General features: G+C 37.9%; 2 protein-coding genes across 11 annotated transcripts in view; one reads left to right on the top strand and one right to left on the bottom strand.

Annotated features, from left to right (window-relative positions):
* CFAP95 (cilia and flagella associated protein 95) overlaps positions 1-21075 on the top strand; it is a 134709-nt gene that overhangs the window by 7177 nt on the left and 106457 nt on the right. The gene's annotated exons all lie outside the window — the stretch shown is intronic.
* The window catches only part of PTAR1 (protein prenyltransferase alpha subunit repeat containing 1), a 98192-nt gene that overhangs the window by 60576 nt on the left and 16541 nt on the right, over positions 1-21075 (bottom strand). For 5 of the 9 annotated variants that reach the window (XM_025423334.3, XM_035702283.2, XM_025423338.3 and 2 more), the window contains 4 exons: positions 20441-20631; positions 17788-17860; positions 13061-13356; positions 10061-10118 (listed from right to left, as the gene is read on the bottom strand). In XM_025423334.3, coding sequence (XP_025279119.3) covers positions 10061-10118; positions 13061-13151 — 149 coding nt within the window. In that variant the 5' untranslated portion in view covers positions 13152-13356; positions 17788-17860; positions 20441-20631. The remainder of the gene's footprint in view (positions 1-10060; positions 10119-13060; positions 13357-17787; positions 17861-20440; positions 20632-21075) is intronic. The other 4 variants (XM_025423335.3, XM_025423337.3, XM_025423339.3 and 1 more) reach the window with 1 other exon arrangement.

Here is a 21075-nt window from a genome sequence, read left to right as displayed (position 1 = left end):
ATAATTCAATTGTCATAATTTCCATAGATTTATTTTATTCTATAATGTTATTTTCACAAATTGAGTAGATGTGGATGGGATAGGAAAACTTGTTTTGGAAAAAGTTATAAAATATGTAAGTCTTTAAAAAAATCTTTATTTTATTTTATTTTATTTTATTTTATTTTATTTTATTTTATTTTATTTATTCATGAGAGAGACACAGAAAGAGAGACAGAGACATAGAGGGAGAAGCACGCTCGATGCAGGACTTGATCCCTGGATCCGAGATCACGACCTGAGCCAAAGGCAGATGCTCAACCACTGAGCCACCCAGGCATCCCTTTTAAAATCATTTTTAACAGATAATCAAATACCATGAAGTTCACCCTTTTAAAGTGTAAAATGTAGTTTTTTAAAAAATATAGTTACAAGGTCATACAACCATCACCACTGTGTAATGCAGAACATCTTCATCACCCGCTACTGAATCTGGTTCTGGTGTTAGATTTGTCACTTCAGATACTGGGAGATTTTTGTGTGTTTGTTTTCTTTCTTTTTAGCATGCTTTGTAATTTTTTTTTGAAAACTGGACATGATATTTGGGATAATTGAAACAGAGGGAAATGGGCCTTAAGTAGAAGGTTTTGTGTTGATGTGATTAAGAGCTAGGCTGTCTGTCATGTTATAGCTGTAGCTATAGCTGTTAGGTCCCACAGGATTCAGTTTCCTCAGGTGTATTTTTAATATTTTCTCCCCTGTTTGAGATTTCCCTAAGAATTTCTTCTTAAATAGAATTGGTGTCTTCCCACTCTTTCGGTTATAATCCACTTATTATTATACTGCACCTTTGCTGATGTGGCACTAAGGTGTTGTGGGAGAGGAATTATTCTGTAATTTTATGAATAACACCCTGTCTTTTAGTGAACCTGAGCGCTTAGGCTGTGACTTTCAGAAATACTCCTTAGCTTTTTTTCTTTTTTCTTCTTAGGTTCAATAGGGAGGATTTCAAGAGGGGCTGGAGTTGACTAATTTCCCTTCTCTGGGTCATAAAAGGGTCTAGAACAGCATTTTACTTGAACCATTGGCCTTCATTACAGAGAATGCTTTGGGTGTATTTCAAAATGGTTACTTAACCCCTCCCTGTGACTAAAATGGGCAGGTATTTTGGGGGGATCATTACCATGAGGAACCTGGTGGAGTTCCTTGAGGTAAAATTCATAAGAATATTTGGGTTCCCCTAAGATTGGATCCCAAAGGAGTTTCTCAGTCACATTCAGCCTTCAGCCATTTGTCAAGTTTATCACTGAAATATTCGTAACAGTTAAAGACTCCAGCATCTGTTGCTCCAGGTAAGCTGATCTCAGCTGTGCTTCTCTGGATTTGGCTGCCTCTTAAAATTTCTAAGTGACAGTTTGTCCCGTGATCTTAATTCCCTGATGGTCTAAGAAAAGGCATGTTGTTTTCAGTTTGTTTACCTTTCATCTTGTTGTAAAGATGGGAGTGAAGACTTCCAAACTCATTATATGTTAGAGCTGAGACCAGATGTCTTCCACACTTTTTATTAAAATGCTAAGTAGAACATATTTAGACTTTGTGGGGTTGTATGGTCTCTGTTCCAGTTACTCAGCTCTACTGTTGTAGCCTGAAAATAGCCAAAGGCAATACACAAATGAATGGGAATCTATGTATTGTTTTTCTGTTATTTCACCTATTTCTGCTCTAAGCTTTATTTATTTATTTTTTTTTTTTGCTCTAAGCTTTACTATTTACTTCTTTCTGCTTATTTTTATTTAATTTTCACCACTTTTTGGACTTTAACATGGAAGGTTAGGTTATCGGTGATACACACACACACACACACACACACATACATGGGTATTTACTGCTATACTTTTTCTTCTAAGCACTGTTTTAGCTGAATCTCATAAGTTTTCTGTATGTTGTATTTTCATTTTCATTCATCTCAAGGTATTTTCTAATTTCCCTTTTCTTTGATCTGTTGATTATTTAAGAGTGTATTGTTTAACTTCCATATATTTGCGGATTTTTCTAGTTTCTGTTACTTAGGTCTTATTACATTTTGGCCAGAGAACATACTTTGTTAATTTTCAAATTGTCAACTTTATTGAGGCTCCTTTTTATGGCTTAACATAATGGTCTAGTCCAGAGACTGTTTGTACTCTTGAGAAAAATATGTATTGTGCTGCCATTAGATAGAGTGTTCTATAGATATCTATTGGGTCTAGTTGGTTTATAGTGTTAATTCAAGTGTTCTGTTTCTTTGTTGATCTTTCTAGGTATTCTTTTTTTTTTTTTTAAGATTTTATTTTTTAAGTAATCTCTACACCCAACCTGGGGCTGAAACTTACAACATCAAGATTATGAGTCACATGCTTCACCAACTGAGCCAGCCAGGCACCCCTTTAGTTGTTCTTTTAATTATTTAAAGTGGGATATTGGGGGCACCTGGATTAAGCATCTGTCTCTTGGCTTCAGCTTGGGCGGTGATTTCAGGGTTGTGAGATTCAGCCCTGCACCAGGCTCTGTGCTCAGCCTAGAGTCTGCTTAAGATTGTCTCCCTCTCCGCCTGCTTCTCCCCAACTCACACATGCATGTGCGTGCTCTCTCTCTCAAATAAATAAATCTTAAAAAAAAAAAGCAGGGATGTCTTTTTCAACCATATTGTCATTTTCTTTGAATTCTGTCAGTCTTTGCCTTATGTATTTTAGAGCTTTGTTGATTGGTGCATAAAAGTTTATAATTCTTACATCGTTTTGATAGATCAATCCTTTTATCATTATAAAATATCCTTCTTTGTCTCTAGTAACACATTTTGTCTTAAAGTGTATTTTTTCCTGACATTAGTATAGCCACTCCAGTTCTTTTTCACACACCATTTGTGTGGTGTATCATTTCCCATCCTTTTCAAGTTATTTATATCTTTGAATCTAATATGTGTGTCTTGTATGTAGAGTATAGGATTGGATTATGCTTTTTAAAAATAAAATCCATTCTTCTAATCTCTGACTTTTAGTTAGAGATACTAATTTGTTTACATTAATTATTGATAAGCAATGATTTATACCTGCATTTTAAAATTTTTTCTGTATATCTTATGTCCTTTTGTTCCCTATTCCTCCATTATTGCCTTATTTTGTATTAAATAGATATAATTTACCATTTTAATTATCTGTTATTTTTTAAATGTGTTTGTTTTTTGAGTTTTTTTATTGTTGGGTTTCCTAGAGTTTACAACTAAAATTTTGCCTTAAAACCATATAGTTAAAAGTAAAAGCAGGGGGGGAGGAGCAAGATGGCGGAAGAGTAGGGTCTCCAAATCACCTGTCTCCACCAAACTACCTAGAAAACCTTCAAATTATCCTGAAAATCTATGAATTCGGCCTGAGAATTAAAGAGAGAACAGCTGGAATGCTACAGTGAGAAGAGTTCGCGCATCTCTCAAGGTAGGAAGACGGGGGAAAAAGAAATAAAGGAACAAAGGCCTCCAAGGGGGAGGGGCCCCGCGAGGAGCCGGGCTGAGGCCGGGGCGAGTGTCCCCAGGACAGGAGAGACCCGTCCCGGAGACGCAGGAGCTGCACCGACCTTCCTGGGCGGAAAGGGGCTCGTGGGGAGGTGGAGCAGGACCCAGGAGGGCGAGGATGCCCTCGGGTTCCCTGGGACAGTAACAGAGCAACTGCGCGCCCAGGAGAGTGCGCCGAGCTCCCTAAGGGCTGCAGCGCGCACGGCGGGACCCGGCGGGACCCGGAGCAGCTCGGAGGGGCTCGGGGGCGGCTCTGCAGAGGGGGCTGCGCGGCCCCGGGAGCAGCTCGGAGGGGCTCGGGCAGAGGAAGAGGCTCCGTGCGGCGGGGGCTGCGCGGTTCCAGGAGCAGCTCGGAGGGGCTCGGGCGGCGGCTCCGCGGAGGGGGCTGCGCGGCCCGGGAGCGCGAATCCACCAGCGCAGGCTCCGGAGCACAGGGCGCCGGGACACAGCCCAGGATCCCGCCTCCCCCCGGGACAGGCAGAGGCCGGGAGGGCCCAGGACAGCGAGGACGCTCCTGCCCCAGCTGAGCAGATCAGCGGCCCCGCCCAGAGCCTCCAGGCCCTGCAGACGGAGTTCCTGCCGGAGCTGAATCCAGGTTTCCAGAGCTGCCCCGCCACTGGGGCTGTTCCTCCTGCGGCCTCACGGGGTAAACAACCCCCACTGAGCCCTGCACCAGGCAGGGGCACAGCAGCTCCCCCAAGTGCTAACACCTGAAAATCAGCACAACAGGCCCCTCCCCCAGAAGATCAGCTAGACGGACAACTTCCAGGAGAAGCCAAGGGACTTAAAGAACACAGAATCAGAAGATACTCCCCTGTGGTTCTTTTTGTTGTTGTTGTTGTTGTTTTTTTGTTTTGTTTTGTTTTGTTTTGTTTTGCTTTTTGACTTGTTTCCTTCCCCCACCCCACCCCTTTTTTCTTTCTCCTTTCTTTTTCTTTCTCTTTTTCTTCTTTTTTTTTTTCGTTTTTTTTTCTTTTTCTTCCCTTTTTTTTTTTTCTCTTTCTCTTTTCTTTCCTTCTTTCTCTCCTCTCTTTTTCTCTTTTTCCCAATACAATTTGCTTTTGGCCACTCTGCACTGAGCAAAATGACTAGAAGGAAAACCTCACCTCAAAAGAAAGAATCAGAAACAGTCCTCTCTCCCACAGAGTTACAAAATCTGGATTACAATTCAATGTCAGAAAGCCAATTCAGAAGCACTATTATACAGCTATTGGTGGCTCTAGAAAAAAGTATAAAGGACTCAAGAGACTTCATGACTGCAGAATTTAGAGCTAATCAGGCAGAAATTAAAAATCAATTGAATGAGATGCAATCCAAACTAGAAGTCCTAACAATGAGGGTTAACGAGGTGGAAGAACGAGTGAGTGACATAGAAGACAAGTTGATAGCAAAGAGGGAAACTAAGGAAAAAAGAGACAAACAATTAAAAGACCATGAAGATAGATTAAGGGAAATAAACGACAGCCTGAGGAAGAAAAACCTACGTTTAATTGGGGTTCCCGAGGGCGCCGAAAGGGACAGAGGGCCAGAATATGTATTTGAACAAATTCTAGCTGAAAACTTTCCTAATCTGGGAAGGGAAACAGGCATTCCGATCCAGGAAATAGAGAGATCCCCCCCTAAAATCAATAAAAACCGTTTAACACCTCGACATTTAATTGTGAAGCTTGCAAATTCCAAAGATAAGGAGAAGATCCTTAAAGCAGCAAGAGACAAGAAATCCCTGACTTTTATGGGGAGGAGTATTAGGGTAACAGCAGACCTCTCCACAGAGACCTGGCAGGCCAGAAAGGGCTGGCAGGATATATTCAGGGTCCTAAATGAGAAGAACATGCAACCAAGAATACTTTATCCAGCAAGGCTCTCATTCAAAATGGAAGGAGAGATAAAGAGCTTCCAAGACAGGCAGCAACTAAAAGAATATGTGACCTCCAAACCAGCTCTGCAAGAAATTTTAAGGGGGACTCTTAAAATTCCCCTTTAAGAAGAAGTTCAGTGGAACAGTCCACAAAAACAAAGACTGAATAGATATCATGATGACACTAAACTCATATCTCTCAATAGTAACTCTGAATGTGAACGGGCTTAATGACCCCATCAAAAGGCGCAGGGTTTCAGACTGGATAAAAAAGCAGGACCCATCTATTTGCTGTCTACAAGAGACTCATTTTAGACAGAAGGACACCTACAGCCTGAAAATAAAAGGTTGGAGAACCATTTACCATTCGAATGGTCCTCAAAAGAAAGCAGGGGTAGCCATCCTTATATCAGATAAACTAAAATTTACCCCAAAGACTGTAGTGAGAGATGAAGAGGGACACTATATCATACTTAAAGGATCTATTCAACAAGAGGACTTAACAATCCTCAATATATATGCTCCGAATGTGGGAGCTGCCAAATATATAAATCAATTATTAACCAAAGTGAAGAAATACTTAGATAATAATACACTTATACTTGGTGACTTCAATCTAGCTCTTTCTATACTCGATAGGTCTTCTAAGCACAACATCTCCAAAGAAACGAGAGCTTTAAATGATACACTGGACCAGATGGATTTCACAGATATCTACAGAACTTTACATCCAAACTCAACTGAATACACATTCTTCTCAAGCGCACATGGAACTTTCTCCAGAATAGACCACATATTGGGTCACAAATCGGGTCTGAACCGATACCAAAAGATTGGGATTGTCCCCTGCATATTCTCGGACCATAATGCCTTGAAATTAGAACTAAATCACAACAAGAAGTTTGGAAGGACCTCAAACACATGGAGGTTAAGGACCATCCTGCTAAAAGATAAAAGGGTCAACCAGGAAATTAAGGAAGAATTAAAAAGATTCATGGAAACTAATGAGAATGAAGATACAACCGTTCAAAATCTTTGGGATGCAGCAAAAGCAGTCCTAAGGGGGAAATACATCACAATACAAGCATCCATTCAAAAACTGGAAAGAACTCAAATACAAAAGCTAACCTTACACATAAAGGAGCTAGAGAAAAAAACAGCAAATAGATCCTACACCCAAGAGAAGAAGGGAGTTAATAAAGATTCGAGCAGAACTCAACGAAATCGAGACCAGAAGAACTGTGGAACAGATCAACAGAACCAGGAGTTGGTTCTTTGAAAGAATTAATAAGATAGATAAACCATTAGCCAGCCTTATTAAAAAGAAGAGAGAGAAGACTCAAATTAATAAAATCATGAATGAGAAAGGAGAGATCACTACCAACACCAAGGAAATACAAACGATTTTAAAAACATATTATGAACAGCTATACGCCGATAAATTAGGCAATCTAGATGAAATGGACGCATTCCTGGAAAGCCACAAACTACCAAAACTGGAACAGGAAGAAATAGAAAACCTGAACAGGCCAATAACCAGGGAGGAAATTGAAGTAGTCATCAAAAACCTCCCAAGACACAAGAGTCCAGGGCCAGATGGCTTCCCAGGGGAATTTTATCAAACGTTTAAAGAAGAAACCATACCTATTCTCCTAAAGCTGTTTGGAAAGATAGAAAGAGATGGAGTACTTCCAAATTCGTTCTATGAAGCCAGCATCACCTTAATTCCAAAGCCAGACAAAGACCCCGCCAAAAAGGAGAATTACAGACCAATATCCCTGATGAACATGGATGCAAAAATTCTCAACAAGATACTGGCCAATAGGATCCAACAGTACATTAAGAAAATTATTCACCATGACCAAGTAGGATTTATCCCTGGGACACAAGGCTGGTTCAACACCCGTAAAACAATCAATGTGATTCATCATATCAGCAAGAGAAAAACCAAGAACCATATGATCCTCTCATTGGATGCAGAGAAAGCATTTGACAAAATACAGCATCCATTCCTGATCAAAACTCTTCAGAGTGTAGGGATAGAGGGAACATTCCTCGACATCTTAAAAGCCATCTATGAAAAGCCCACAGCAAATATCATTCTCAATGGGGAAGCACTAGGAGCCTTTCCCCTAAGATCAGGAACAAGACAGGGATGTCCACTCTCACCACTGCTGTTCAACATAGTACTGGAAGTCCTAGCCTCAGCAATCAGACAACAAAAAGACATTAAAGGCATTCAAATTGGCAAAGAAGAAGTCAAACTCTCCCTCTTCGCCGATGACATGATACTCTACATAGAAAACCCAAAAGTCTCCACCCCAAGATTGCTAGAACTCATACAGCAATTCGGTAGCGTGGCAGGATACAAAATCAATGCCCAGAAGTCAGTGGCATTTCTATACACTAACAATGAGACTGAAGAAAGAGAAATTAAGGAGTCAATCCCATTTACAATTGCACCCAAAAGCATAAGATACCTAGGAATAAACCTCACCAAAGATGTAAAGAATCTATACCCTCAAAACTATAGAACACTTCTGAAAGAAATTGAGGAAGACACAAAGAGATGGAAAAATATTCCATGCTCATGGATTGGCAGAATTAATATTGTGAAAATGTCAATGTTACCCAGGGCAATATACACGTTTAATGCAATCCCTATCAAAATACCATGGACTTTCTTCAGAGAGTTAGAACAAATTATTTTAAGATTTGTGTGGAATCAGAAAAGACCCCGAATAGCCAGGGGAATTTTAAAAAAGAAAACCATATCTGGGGGCATCACAATGCCAGATTTCAGGTTGTACTACAAAGCTGTGGTCATCAAGACAGTGTGGTACTGGCACAAAAACAGACACATAGATCAGTGGAACAGAATAGAGAATCCAGAAGTGGACCCTGAACTTTATGGGCAACTAATATTCGATAAAAGAGGAAAGACTATCCATTGGAAGAAAGACAGTCTCTTCAATAAATGGTGCTGGGAAAATTGGACATCCACATGCAGAAGAATGAAACTAGACCACTCTCTTTCACCATACACAAAGATAAACTCAAAATGGATGAAAGATCTAAATGTGAGACAAGATTCCATCAAAATCCTAGAGAAGAACACAGGCAACACCCTTTTTGAACTCGGCCACAGTAACTTCTTGCAAGATACATCCACGAAGGCAAAAGAAACAAAAGCAAAAATGAACTATTGGGACTTCATCAAGATAAGAAGCTTTTGCACAGCAAAGGATACAGTCAACAAAACTCAAAGACAACCTACAGAATGGGAGAAGATATTTGCAAATGACATATCAGATAAAGGGCTAGTTTCCAAGATCTATAAAGAACTTATTAAACTCAACACCAAAGAAACAAACAATCCAATCATGAAATGGGCAAAAGACATGAACAGAAATCTCACAGAGGAAGACATAGACATGGCCAACATGCACATGAGAAAATGCTCTGCATCACTTGCCATCAGGGAAATACAAATCAAAACTACAATGAGATACCACCTCACACCAGTGAGAATGGGGAAAATTAACAAGGCAGGAAACAACAAATGTTGGAGAGGATGCGGAGAAAAGGGAACCCTCTTACACTGTTGGTGGGAATGTGAACTGGTGCAGCCACTCTGGAAAACTGTGTGGAGGTTCCTCAAACAGTTAAAAATATACCTGCCCTACGACCCAGCAATTGCACTGTTGGGGATTTACCCCAAAGATACAAATGCAATGAAACGCCGGGATACCTGCACCCCGATGTTTCTAGCAGCAATGGCCACGATAGCCAAACTGTGGAAGGAGCCTCGGTGTCCAACGAAAGATGAATGGATAAAGAAGATGTGGTTTATGTATACAATGGAATATTACTCAGCTATTAGAAATGACAAATACCCACCATTTGCTTCAACGTGGATGGAACTGGAGGGTATTATGCTGAGTGAAGTAAGTCAGTCGGAGAAGGACAAACATTATATGTTCTCATTCATTTGGGGAATATAAATAATAGTGAAAGGGAAAATAAGGGAAGGGAGAAGAAATGTGTGGGAAATATCAGAAAGGGAGACAGAACGTAAAGACTGCTAACTCTGGGAAACGAACTAGGGGTGGTAGAAGGGGAGGAGGGCGGGGGGTGGGAGTGAATGGGTGACGGGCACTGGGTGTTATTCTGTATGTTAGTAAATTGAATACCAATAAAAAAATAAATTAAAAAAAATAAATAAAAGTAAAAGCAACCTAATTTACAGTAGGGTATAAAAATTTTGCTCTTAAATATTTTCACTCCTCCTTCCTCCTTTGTGCCATTACTGTCATACCTATTATATCTTTATATATTGTATGCCCATCAGCATTGATTGTAATCATTCCTCTATGCAGTTGTTTTTAAAATCAGATAGGAGATATTTTAAAAAAAGTTCCAGTTTAAAATACATTTATATTGATTTTACATTTACCTATACTGTTTTTACCTTTAGTTGTCTTTACTAGTGCTCTTTATTTCTTCATGTGAATTTGAGTTACTTTCTAGTGTTTTTTCATTTCAGTTTTAAGGACTCCCTTTATTATTCCTTATATGGTAGGTAATTCTGTTTTTATACTGCTTCAAATACTTCATAACAATGTATTCCCAATTGCTTCCTCTTATCCTATAACATTGCTGTTATTCATTTCACTTACCTGTGATAATCACCTAATGAATGCACTGTTGCTGTTTTCTTATTGAACAAACTGTTATCTGTTAGATAAAAAAATAATAAGAAAGATAAAAGATTTTACTCTCCTTTATTACTTTTGTAAGGGTACTACTTTATGTAGATCTAGGTTTCTAACTTGTATCATTTTTCTTCTCTCAGGAAATTCTTTTAACTTAACAAATTCCCTCAGTAGCTATTTATCTAAGAAAATCTTTATTTCTCCTTCACTTTTGAAGGATAATTTCACTGAATACAGTATTCTAGATTGGTGGGTTTGTTTTTCAACACTAAATATTTCATTCTATTCTCATCTTTCTTGCATTGTTTCCAAAAAGTAGTCCAATGTAATTTTTATCCTTGGTTCTCTATAGGTATGATGGGTTTTATCCTCTAGCCTCTTTCAGGATTTTGTCATTATCTTTGATTTTCTACAGTTTGAATATGATATACCAAGATGTAGATTTTTTTTTTTTTTTTGTATTTATCTTGCTTAGTGTTCTCTAAGCCTCCTGGATTTATGGTTTGGTGTCTGTCATTAATTTTGAAAAATTATCAGCCATCATTACTTTAAACATATCTTCTGTTGTTCCTTTCATTCTTTTTCCCCTTTCTGGTATTTCTATCGTGTGAATCTTTTTCTGTAATCGTAATCATCCCATAGGTCCACTATAACATTCCAACATTTTGAAATGTCCAAAAAACACTTTTTCTCAAGGATAAAAGAAATCAGAAGCTAGGTTCAGGAACCTCAGTTCTACTTCATTTGATTATCCATTCATTCATTCATTCTTTCATTCAACATGTATTTTTATTAAATATCTACTTTGTGTCAGTTCTCGGAGTGTCTTTATTTAATAACATGGCTTTGTGTGCATTATGTTCCCTAAAGTATTTCCCAGTAGTGACAACTTCATTACTTTGGTGATGAATGAGGAATTAATAATTTGATCTTTTGTTGTTCATTTCCAGGATTTAACAGAAACCATTTGGAAGAAAAAACATGTAAAAGCCTGCAATGGCATTTCCAGCTTTCTTGTGGAAACAGATAAATGTAGAATTGATATTACTATTTACTATTATTGCATTTTGCTTTTGAAGGAGAAGTAACTGTGTGGTCATCAAAATTCATCAACAAGTAAAAAATAGAAAGGACTATACATCTAGTGCAGGTTACACACACTTTTGGGTGTGATGAAGAAATCCAGAGAAGGTGAAATATATTTATATATTTGAATGATTTACCACTAAAAGGACCAGTTTAAAAGAAGAATATAAACACCACCACAGATGGCTTAATTTTACCCCTTGAACATAGTTCTTTATGCCATATGGAGAATCATGCATAAACGAGCAGCTCATTCTTCAGTCTGGAATAGTTCTAGTAAAGGGGAAGTCTTAATAGGAACAATATGTATTAATAAAGAACACAAACACAGAGTTGCTAAATATAAACATTCTGGCTCCAAATTGCTACATTGGGAAAGATTTTTTTTTTTTTTTTTGGGGGGAAAGATTTTATTATCTGTGAATATCCCTCCATTCTGAGGGGTTAAGAAATAGTATGCCTAATGATGGCTCTCCCTGTGGCTCCAGGAAAAGGTAGATTACCTTTCTAGTGTTGTATTTTGAAAAAAAAAAAAAAATAGCTGTACAAATTCCAGGGTGTCTTGCTTTATATAACAGACTATCTCTGAAAAGTCAGTTTGCATATAACTTAGCTTTTACATGAAAAAAAAATCTTTTTAAAAATATTTTATTTATTTATTCATGAAAGACAGAGAGAGAGAGGCAGAGGGAGAAGCAGGCTCCTTGCAGGGTGCCTGATGTGGGACTTGATCCCCAGACTCCAGGATCAGCCCTGAGCCAAAGGCAGTCACTCAACCACTGAGCCACCTAGGGGTCCTGATGAAAAACATCTTAAATATACTCTGGGAGAACTGAAAACAGCCTGTGATGAGTCCTTTTGTAGTCTATGGAATTACTAATAATTTCCCTGTGGGCTTTGTTTTTTTAACTTCTAGAAGAAAATATAGGGGAAAAGCTCACTGACATTTGTCTTGGCAGTGCCTTTCTAGATATGACATCCAAAGCACAAGTTAAAAAAGCAAAAATAAACTAATAGACTAAAAAGGAAAAAATCAACAAAAGAAAAAGACAACAGAATAGGAGAAAATATTTGCAAACCACATATCTGATAAGAGTTTAATATCCAAAATATATAAGGAACTCATACAATTTAATAGCAAAAAAAGAAATCCATTTTTAAAATGGGCAAAAGACCTGAATAGACATTTTTCCAAAAGAAGGTATTCAAGAGGTACATGAAAAGGTACTCAGCATCACTAATTATTGGAGAAATGCAAATCAAAACCACAGTGAGATACTACCTCTCACCTATTAGAATGGCTGTTATTAAAAAGACAAGAGATAAGAGGATGTGGAGAAAAGGGAACTCTTGTACACTGTTGGTGGGAATGTAAATTGGTATAGCCACTATGGAAAACAGTATGAAGGTTCATCAAAAAATTTAAAATGGAACTACTATATGACCCAGAAATTCCATTTCTGGGTATATATCCAAACGAAATGAACTCACTTTCTCAGAGACATCTGCAGCCGTATGTTTATTGCAACATTATTTACAATAGGCAAGATATGGAAACAACCTAAGTCATGTCCATTGATGGATGAATGAATAAAATATGGATATATATATATATCTCCTAAAAAAAGAATAGACTGATGGTTGCTAGGGGTAAAGGAAATGGTTAAAGGTGGTCAAAGAGTTTCAGTTCTAAGATACATAAGTTCTGGAGGGATAACATGTAGCATATATGGTGACTATAGTTAAATTTAAGAGTAGATTCTAAAAGTCACCACACACACACACATTGTAACTATACGGGTTGTGGACATGTTAACTATATTATGGTAATCATTTTCTGGTATATATAAGTCATTACATTGTATATCTTAAACTTACCCAATGTGAGTGATGTCTCAGTAAAGCCAGAAAAAAAAAAAAAGTACACAAAGCAAACAAAAATAAAGACTACTGCATATTCCACTTCCATTGTGAAGCCAACTCCCCATATGTATCAACTTTAAACTGTGTCTGTTGGCCTCTCCCCCCATAATAATGCTTCCTCATATATATTATCTTCATCTCTGGCTCATCCTCTTCCTGATATATTACAGTGTTTTTTTATGTCTTTTTGTGTCAGGTTTCTTCTCTCTCTCCTTCTCCCTTTCCACACATATAACACACAAATTAAAAGTCTGAAAAGAGACATGTACACCAAAATGTTAATAGCATTTATTTCTGGGTAGTGTAGAGTAATCAATTTTTTCCTTTACCTTATGTTCTCTAATATTTCAATAATGTTTAGGTATTATCTAATTGAACATAATTAAGTTGAAATGTTAAGGATATTGATGGAAATATTTGAAAGGTTATTTTTAATACTTGCTTTCTGTATTAGGTGGAATTCTTAGCATATTTCCCCTTTTCTTGATGATGTTGATTACACAGATCATACCTCTAGGCAAGCCTCCTGCTAACCTCTACACAACTTCCAAAGTGATTTTTCTAGTACACAAAAATGACTGTCAATTCTATGCTTAACAGCTTTCGGTTACTCTTTATCAACCACTAAAGAAAAATCCAGATTCTTGCTCATTATAGAGGGTTTCTATAACTTGACCCAACCTACCATTTCTAGACTTAGTTCCCAATGTTAGACTGTATCAGGATTGCAAAAGGAAATGAGAAGTGGATCTTATAATCTTGAAGAGTTAGTTCATGGATTGTGAACTGATGCTTAGCTCAGCAGCTGTTCTGGTCTGGTTAGTGCATAAAGCAGGAACCACCATGGCATTTCAGAATCCTACATAATTTATGTTCAGTGAACAAACATGATTTGGTCAAAATGGGGAAGCCTAGAATTGCCCTGGGAAGAGGAGTTAGGTGTCAGGAAAATGAGCCTTGAAGAATAGGAAAAGGAGGCTCTGCTGATAGTAATAACACTCCAACATGTGCAGGTGAGATGAATAATTATAACCCGTATTATATGGGGTTTTTGAGTCTACAAAGACATTTTATGCAAAAATACCATCACCTTCTCATCTATTTAGCCCTCAAAACAACTTGCTAAAACCGTATTGGTATCTTCAATGCACAGGTAAGGAATGAAACTCAAAGAAATGAAATTGCTGATTCAAGATTACACAGCAGATTTGAGTCAGACCTCCTTCTGCCTCCAAATTCTGTGATCACCATGGATAGAATCTCAGGGTTTACTCTCTGATCCAAGATCAAGGAAGTGGATAAAAGTAGGATTCCAGATTGTAGAACGAGGTCTCCTATGCCACCATGAAGCAGCCTCTTGGAACTCTCTGTGCTCCTTATTATGATAAAAGCACAGCAAGGGATCATTACTGTGTTTACCTTGTGCCCAGCACTATGCTAAATGCTTTATATATATATTACTATATTTAATCTTTGGCAACCCCATGAAGTGACTGCTTTATTTTTCTCCATTATCTGAATGAAATAAGTGGCCTAGCCCAAAGAGTTACTGACAGAGCTGGGTCTTGAACCCAGGTCAGCTTCTGGACAGAGCCCATGTTCTATTGAGCTTCACAATCCACTGCATGCCTTCCTCTAAGAGAATGGTTAAAAGTCTTCTTAAAATCTGGGATAGCTATTTCTAGAATGTTGAGTGTCACATATCAACTTTTTACAGGGGCCCTCCTCTCCTCTCTTTGGCTCAAAACCATACTGATTAAGTGAAATGGAATGATGACAACTTGTTCCTTCTGTGATTCACCTCATTTCCTCAACCTTATCTTCTTCATGTTCAAATATTAGCAATCCACTGAAATTGTTTTACATCTATTACCATTTAGCTTTAATATAAAATCCCAGAAAACAAGAAGTTGATAGTAAAAGGAGCAGTAGAGAGTAGAAGCAATGCCAAAATGAAAATCTGAAAGTCTGATGTTCAGTTCTAATTCTGCCCCTTTCTAGCTGTGTGTGCTTCATCAAGCCTTTTCAACTGGTTTGAGGTCTGTTTTCTTAACCTTCAGTAACCAGTGACCGTTTCCCCTGTGCCTTCCCTCAGAATACATGGAACATTAAACCAATCAGTTTAGTCAATAATTCAGTAAAAAGAAAAAAAAAAAAAAAAACCCTAAACACCTGTGTCCTGAATTCTCTCACTTTTAAATTGATTTCTAAGAAAACCCTCAGAGTAAGAATATTTTAAGGAGTTCATTGATTTGCCTCTGGAAAATCAAGCCCATCTGATCTATTACTGATTTTCAGGTTTTGATTTCGAATAGAGGATAGTTTTTCTTTAAAGGGCAGCAGTGTACCAATCTCTTTATGTAAAAAGTGGATATTTAAGACATACTCAAAAAAAAAAAAAAAAGACATACTCAGAGGGAAGTGATTCTTGAACACCTTTCCCTCCCTTTCAACATATGAGTTGTAATTGTGACTGGTAAGTAGGTGTAACTCTTTAGCTGTTATGAGAGCCTTGGTTCCTGATTTCTTTACCAATGCACATTTTAGAAAAAGCCATGTATATTTTCCTTTCTCAGTCTCCCACACGGTTCTTTATTTCCAGTTCTAAATAGTATCCATGTTTTTGCCACGCCATGGCAGATTATAACTGGAATTGCTTTGACCTTGGCCAGAGCAAATTGGAGATCAGTGAAATGGAACTGACCCCTTGCTTCTGAACAATAGAGCCAGTGTAACATTCACAATATTCACCTTTCTCCTTTAGTACTTTTGCCCCACACTTCAGTTCTTTCCTTCTGACTGATTTTCTCTTACTTCTAATGGGCTGGGAGAATTTCTTTACATGTTGGCCTGAAATCTGGATTTAGGTGATTATGGGTGTGGATGTAGTGCCTGTGCCTGAGGATGATGTCATCCAGGGAGAGCGAATACAAATGAAAGAGAAGAATGTCATTAATAGGACAGTGTCCTGCATGAAAGACCTCATTTATCATGTCAACTTTAATGCATTGCCCCAAATAATTTTCTTGTTGGCATTTGAAAGGTTTTCATTAGCTAAATATATAATTGTATACATAAATAAAGTCTGACAGTTACTATGAAATCAAAAGACATGGCTCCTTGAAAGGAATGATATACCTTACCACTGATTGAGAAGTCTTTCTAATCATATCACCCAAAGCAGAAAATATGAATAAATAAGACTGTTAGATTATAGATATAGAGATAATACATTAATCAAGTTTGAAAAATTAAAAAATTAAAAGAATTGGGAATCTATATGACACATAATATTTTTAATATGTAAATATCCCATATATCAATAAGGAGATGCTGAGCAATCCAATAACTATCCAATGAATATTGTTCAAAGGGAAATACTCTTTAAAAGGAGGAAAAGTATTATTTAGTTAAAATGTAATTAGTAACTAAAATTGAAATGTTGGACGAAAATTAGTAAAGATGAGAGAGATTGCAGAGCGTTTATTGTTGGAGTTCAAGTTAATGGAGCCGATGGTCCAACTACAATAAACTGTATAAGTTCCCCCTCAGTGGCATCAGTTATTCTTTAAGTTAATGATACAGAAAACCCATAAGAAAACAAGTCAGAGAGTAACTGGAGTTGAAGCTAGGTGTGATCCAACTTGTTCTGCCTTAAAGGAAGGTCTGGGGACAAGTTTGGAGAGTCTGGAACACAGATTATAATGTGAAATTATAAGGAAGTAGTCTTGGGTTGTAGGTAAAATTTAAGAATCTTCTTGAGACCTGCAGCCCTATTGATTCTCCTGCTTATGTTGATGTGGTTAGTGCAAATAATGAATATTTTGTGGATTAATGTGGTCTCCCCTGTTCTACTGAGTAGTCACTGTGCTTGAATGAAATGTACAGACTTGATATTATAAAGGAAATTCTCCTGAAGAAGTCGGTTTTGTAGGGCAACCTGGGTGGCTCAACGGTTTAGTGCCGCCTTCAGCCCAGGGCTTGATCCTGGAGACCTGGGATTGAATCCTATGTCAGGCTCCCTGCATAGAGCCTGCTTTTCCCTCTGCCTGTGTCTCTGCCTCTCTCTCTCTGAGTCTCTCATGAATAAACAAATAAAATCTTTAAAAAAAAAAAGTGGGTTTTGTAAACTAATTTGAGATTCTGGTAATGATATCAGCCAGTCAGCCTCTCCTTTCTTTTTCTTCATCATCATCATTATCATTATTATTATTACTGCTGTTATTATTTTTTGCTGCTACCAAAAAGGACTGAGACTTCCCAAAGGAATTAAAACAATAGAGAACAGAACATAAGAGAAAATGTTAATGCAGTTGGTAGTCAAGTAAATGCAATGTTAAATAATAGCTCTTCTTCAAACAAATTGTCAAAGTTTTTTTTAATGTTAATATTCAGTATTATCATTTACTATTGATTGCCTCCCGAGAGCCACCCCACTTCAACTTCTTCCTTACTGGCAGAACCCTCATGTTTACTCTAGCACAGAATCCAGACTGGTTTAAGACTTAGCTGTTAATATTACTCTTCCTGATAGTTCCATTCTCCTTATCAGTGACTTGTTTCGGAGAGGGCATGTCACCCATTTCCAGCCAATGAGAACTGAAGGCAGTTTACTATTGGGCTTCTGGGAAAGATTTCCTCATTCTAGGTAGGAGACACCAGGGGATAGGACCCATTTTTACCTCTGGTTGTGGTCTTGCTGGGATGTTAACTTAGAACTGCTTCAGATGTTTTATAATCCTGAGGGGAGTCAGCCTAAGGGCAAAGTAGAGAGAAGAATGACATTAAGACATTTAATCAAGCAATCCTGAAAACTGCTCTATCATTCGTCCTTCATCAAATGAAATATTTTCTCATATTAACTAGTTTTCATGAGGCTTTCTGTTCCTTTTGGCTGAATGCAATTTACCATATGAACATAAGAACTTTAGTTCATTACTGAGAGAGAATCGATTGGTTTAATATTTTCAGAGGAAAATTTCATGAAACATAAAAGATTTTGATCTAGAAAAACCACTTTATTTTTTTTTAATTTTTATTTATTTATGATAGTCACACAGAGAGAGAGAGGCAGAGACACAGGCAGAAGGAGAGGCAGAGACACAGGCAGAGGGAGAAGCAGGCTCCATGCACCGGGAGCCTGACGTGGGATTCGATCCCGGGTCTCCAGGATCGCGCTCTGGGCCAAAGGCAGGCGCTAAACCGCTGCGCCACCCAGGGATCCCTAGAAAAACCACTTTAGTAAGAAATTAAATAGTTGTATATTAAGGCTTGTAAGTTACATAAAGGCTTGTGATCTTATCCTAAAAGTCATAGAAAGCCATTAAATTATTTTAGTTTGGAAGATGACATGATGTGAGTATCACTCCCTGGCTGCTGTGTACAGAATGGATTGTAGGAACAGGGGAGAACAATTAAGAATCTATAGTCATATGAGAAATGGCAATACTGGCAGTAATATGGAAAAAATGGACCAAATCAAGATACATTTTGGAGGTAGGTGCATAGGTTTTTCTATAATGTAGTATATGTTGGTGGTAGTGGTTATGAGAGAAATAGAAAAACAAGTGCAAATCTTAAAATAGATTGTTAAATATGTAAGTCTGGAGTTCAGGGATAAAGTTGAGGCTAGACATTGCATCCAGAGGATGGTACAAAACACTAATTTACTTTTCTCATTTAATCACCTACCACTCTACTTAGAGTCTTTCCCAGATAAACACAAAAGGATCAATTTTCATTTTTCTCATTGTTACCCCCACCCCCAGCCCAGGCCCCAGGCCTTTTTTCTGGCTTTCTTTTTTTTTTTTTTTTTACTCAGCTTTTCCCCCAAGGTACCTGATCTGTCCTTGAAAGGCTGAGTCACATTCTTCAGATTCTATGTATCACGGGTCCTTGGGATGCATTGTGGTGAAATGTGCATAAGACAATTAAACCCTTCTTTTAGCAAAACTCTGGTGCATTATTGTGTTAACAGTTGGCAAGAGGAAGAAAGTCAAGAAGGGACAAAGGGGAAAATGACCTCCTTAAATATAGTATTCATACAGAGAGTATGTGGGAAAATGAACACATTCATGCACTGCTAGAGGGAGTATAAATTCTTACAACCTTTCTAGAGGGTTTTTTGATACAGAGATCAAAAGTCATAAAGATGTATTTAGCTTCTTGATCCATAACTTCAATTTCTACTTTTTTTTTTTCGTGTAGAAATCATTGTGCATGCAGGGAAAGATTTAGTTACAGGATGTTAATGGCAGCATTCCTTATAATAATGTAAGATAGGCAACAATGAGTTATTAACAGTAGGAGACACTGTATGGACTATCCAGACTTTAAAATACTCTCCTGTCATTAACTTTGACATTGTGGGGTGTTTAATGAAGTAGAAAAATGTTAACATGTTTTTGAGTAAAGAAAGATATGGAATGGAATGTATGTTGTGATTACATAACAACATCAGTAAGATTGGAATTCTTTATACAGAAATACTGATAGTGGTGTTGGTATTAATTGTGACCTCCCTTCTTTTCTCCTTTCTTTCTTCCCTTCCTTCCCTCTTTTTCTCTCTCATTCTCTACAGTGCATATGGATGAGATAGAAAAATCTTAAAGTTAAAAAAAAAGAATTGCTGCTTCTTAAATGATGTATCACAAATTGACAGATTGGAAGCCCTGTTGTAGATGGTGTCATAAATATTAGCAATGGTAGCCAATACCAAATATGGAATTGGCAATGTAAAGAGGGAATTAGACTTTCATATTTAGCAAATGATTGCTTTACCTAATGTTCCTTCTGAAAATATTTGTTGACATATTTAGGTCTCAAATGATTGAAAATGGATGTCTGGACTGTGTCAGGGTTCCACTTAGAGTCAAATGTGACTGTGGTCCTTGTGCAGTGGGAATGAAGGAGAACAGCATTCAGATGGGGAGATCTCAGGAGCTCAGAGGAGTCTGCTTAGATTTGCTTGTCACCTTAGTTCAAGAGAACTCAGAAATCAATGGTCTTAAAAGGACTTCCCTCAAGGCAAAGGTGTTTGCTTCAGTTTTTCCTTCCACTTATCCCTTTGCTTGTAGAAGCCACAACTGTGCATTTGAAGTTAGATGTAAATCATATGGCAAATTGGGGAGGCCTAAGAGATTCACAGCATTGCTATGTTCCTGTTCCTAGCCTTTCTTATGCTGCTGTCTGTGCCTGTATCCCTTTCTTCCCTACATGGTACCTGGCTTCAGGTTAAGAAATACTCCCATAAGCAGTCATTTATTTATAAATGCTAGCCTGGACAGAAAACAAAAATCTTTATACTCACTTCCAAAATATGTAACTGTTACCTACCCAATCTGAGATGTAGGGGGTGCATGATCATTGTATTGACAAAGTCAGTTGTAAGCTCAGACACATGCACCTTGTGTAGATCAAGCAGGGTTTAATTATCTCAAGGAAGTCAGCACAGTCATGATACTATCACAGAGGTCAGCAACATCATTCAGGCCAGGTGGAAATTCCAGCTTCTGAAATCCTCACCACTAGGTACATAGTTACAAATGATAAGACCCAGGTGAGAATCATATCAGTCTTTCTGGAGAGGTAAGTCTTTCTCTTTACATCTAGAGTTAAATACATAAGACTGGATCAGTTCTCTCAGTAGAGTAGCCTGGGGATGCACTAGGGACCACTTCTTTGACAATTTAAGCAACTCCTTAAACTCAGCTTTGTACTGGAAATAAACACAACTGAGAACAAGCAGAGGCTATTTATTCAGAGCTTCTGCAGCAAGGGAGCCAGCCACTGTCACTTGCCTCTTGGCAGATACAGACAGGCAGATGAGTGGAAGAAAGATAAGGCTTCAGGTATGCCCTGATTGGAAGCTGTGGACATGAGGAAACTGTAGGCAGGCTGAGGACAAATATTAGGAAATCTGTCTGTCATTAATCAAATCCTGGTGTTTTGGGTCCAATTGTTACTGGGAT

The sequence above is a fragment of the Canis lupus genome, chromosome 1 (assembly GCF_003254725.2).
Source record: "Canis lupus dingo isolate Sandy chromosome 1, ASM325472v2, whole genome shotgun sequence".
NCBI classification, from domain to species: Eukaryota; Metazoa; Chordata; class Mammalia; order Carnivora; family Canidae; genus Canis; species Canis lupus.
Note: the sequence above shows the minus strand (reverse complement) of the source record. Positions and strands in the feature narration are given on the sequence as shown.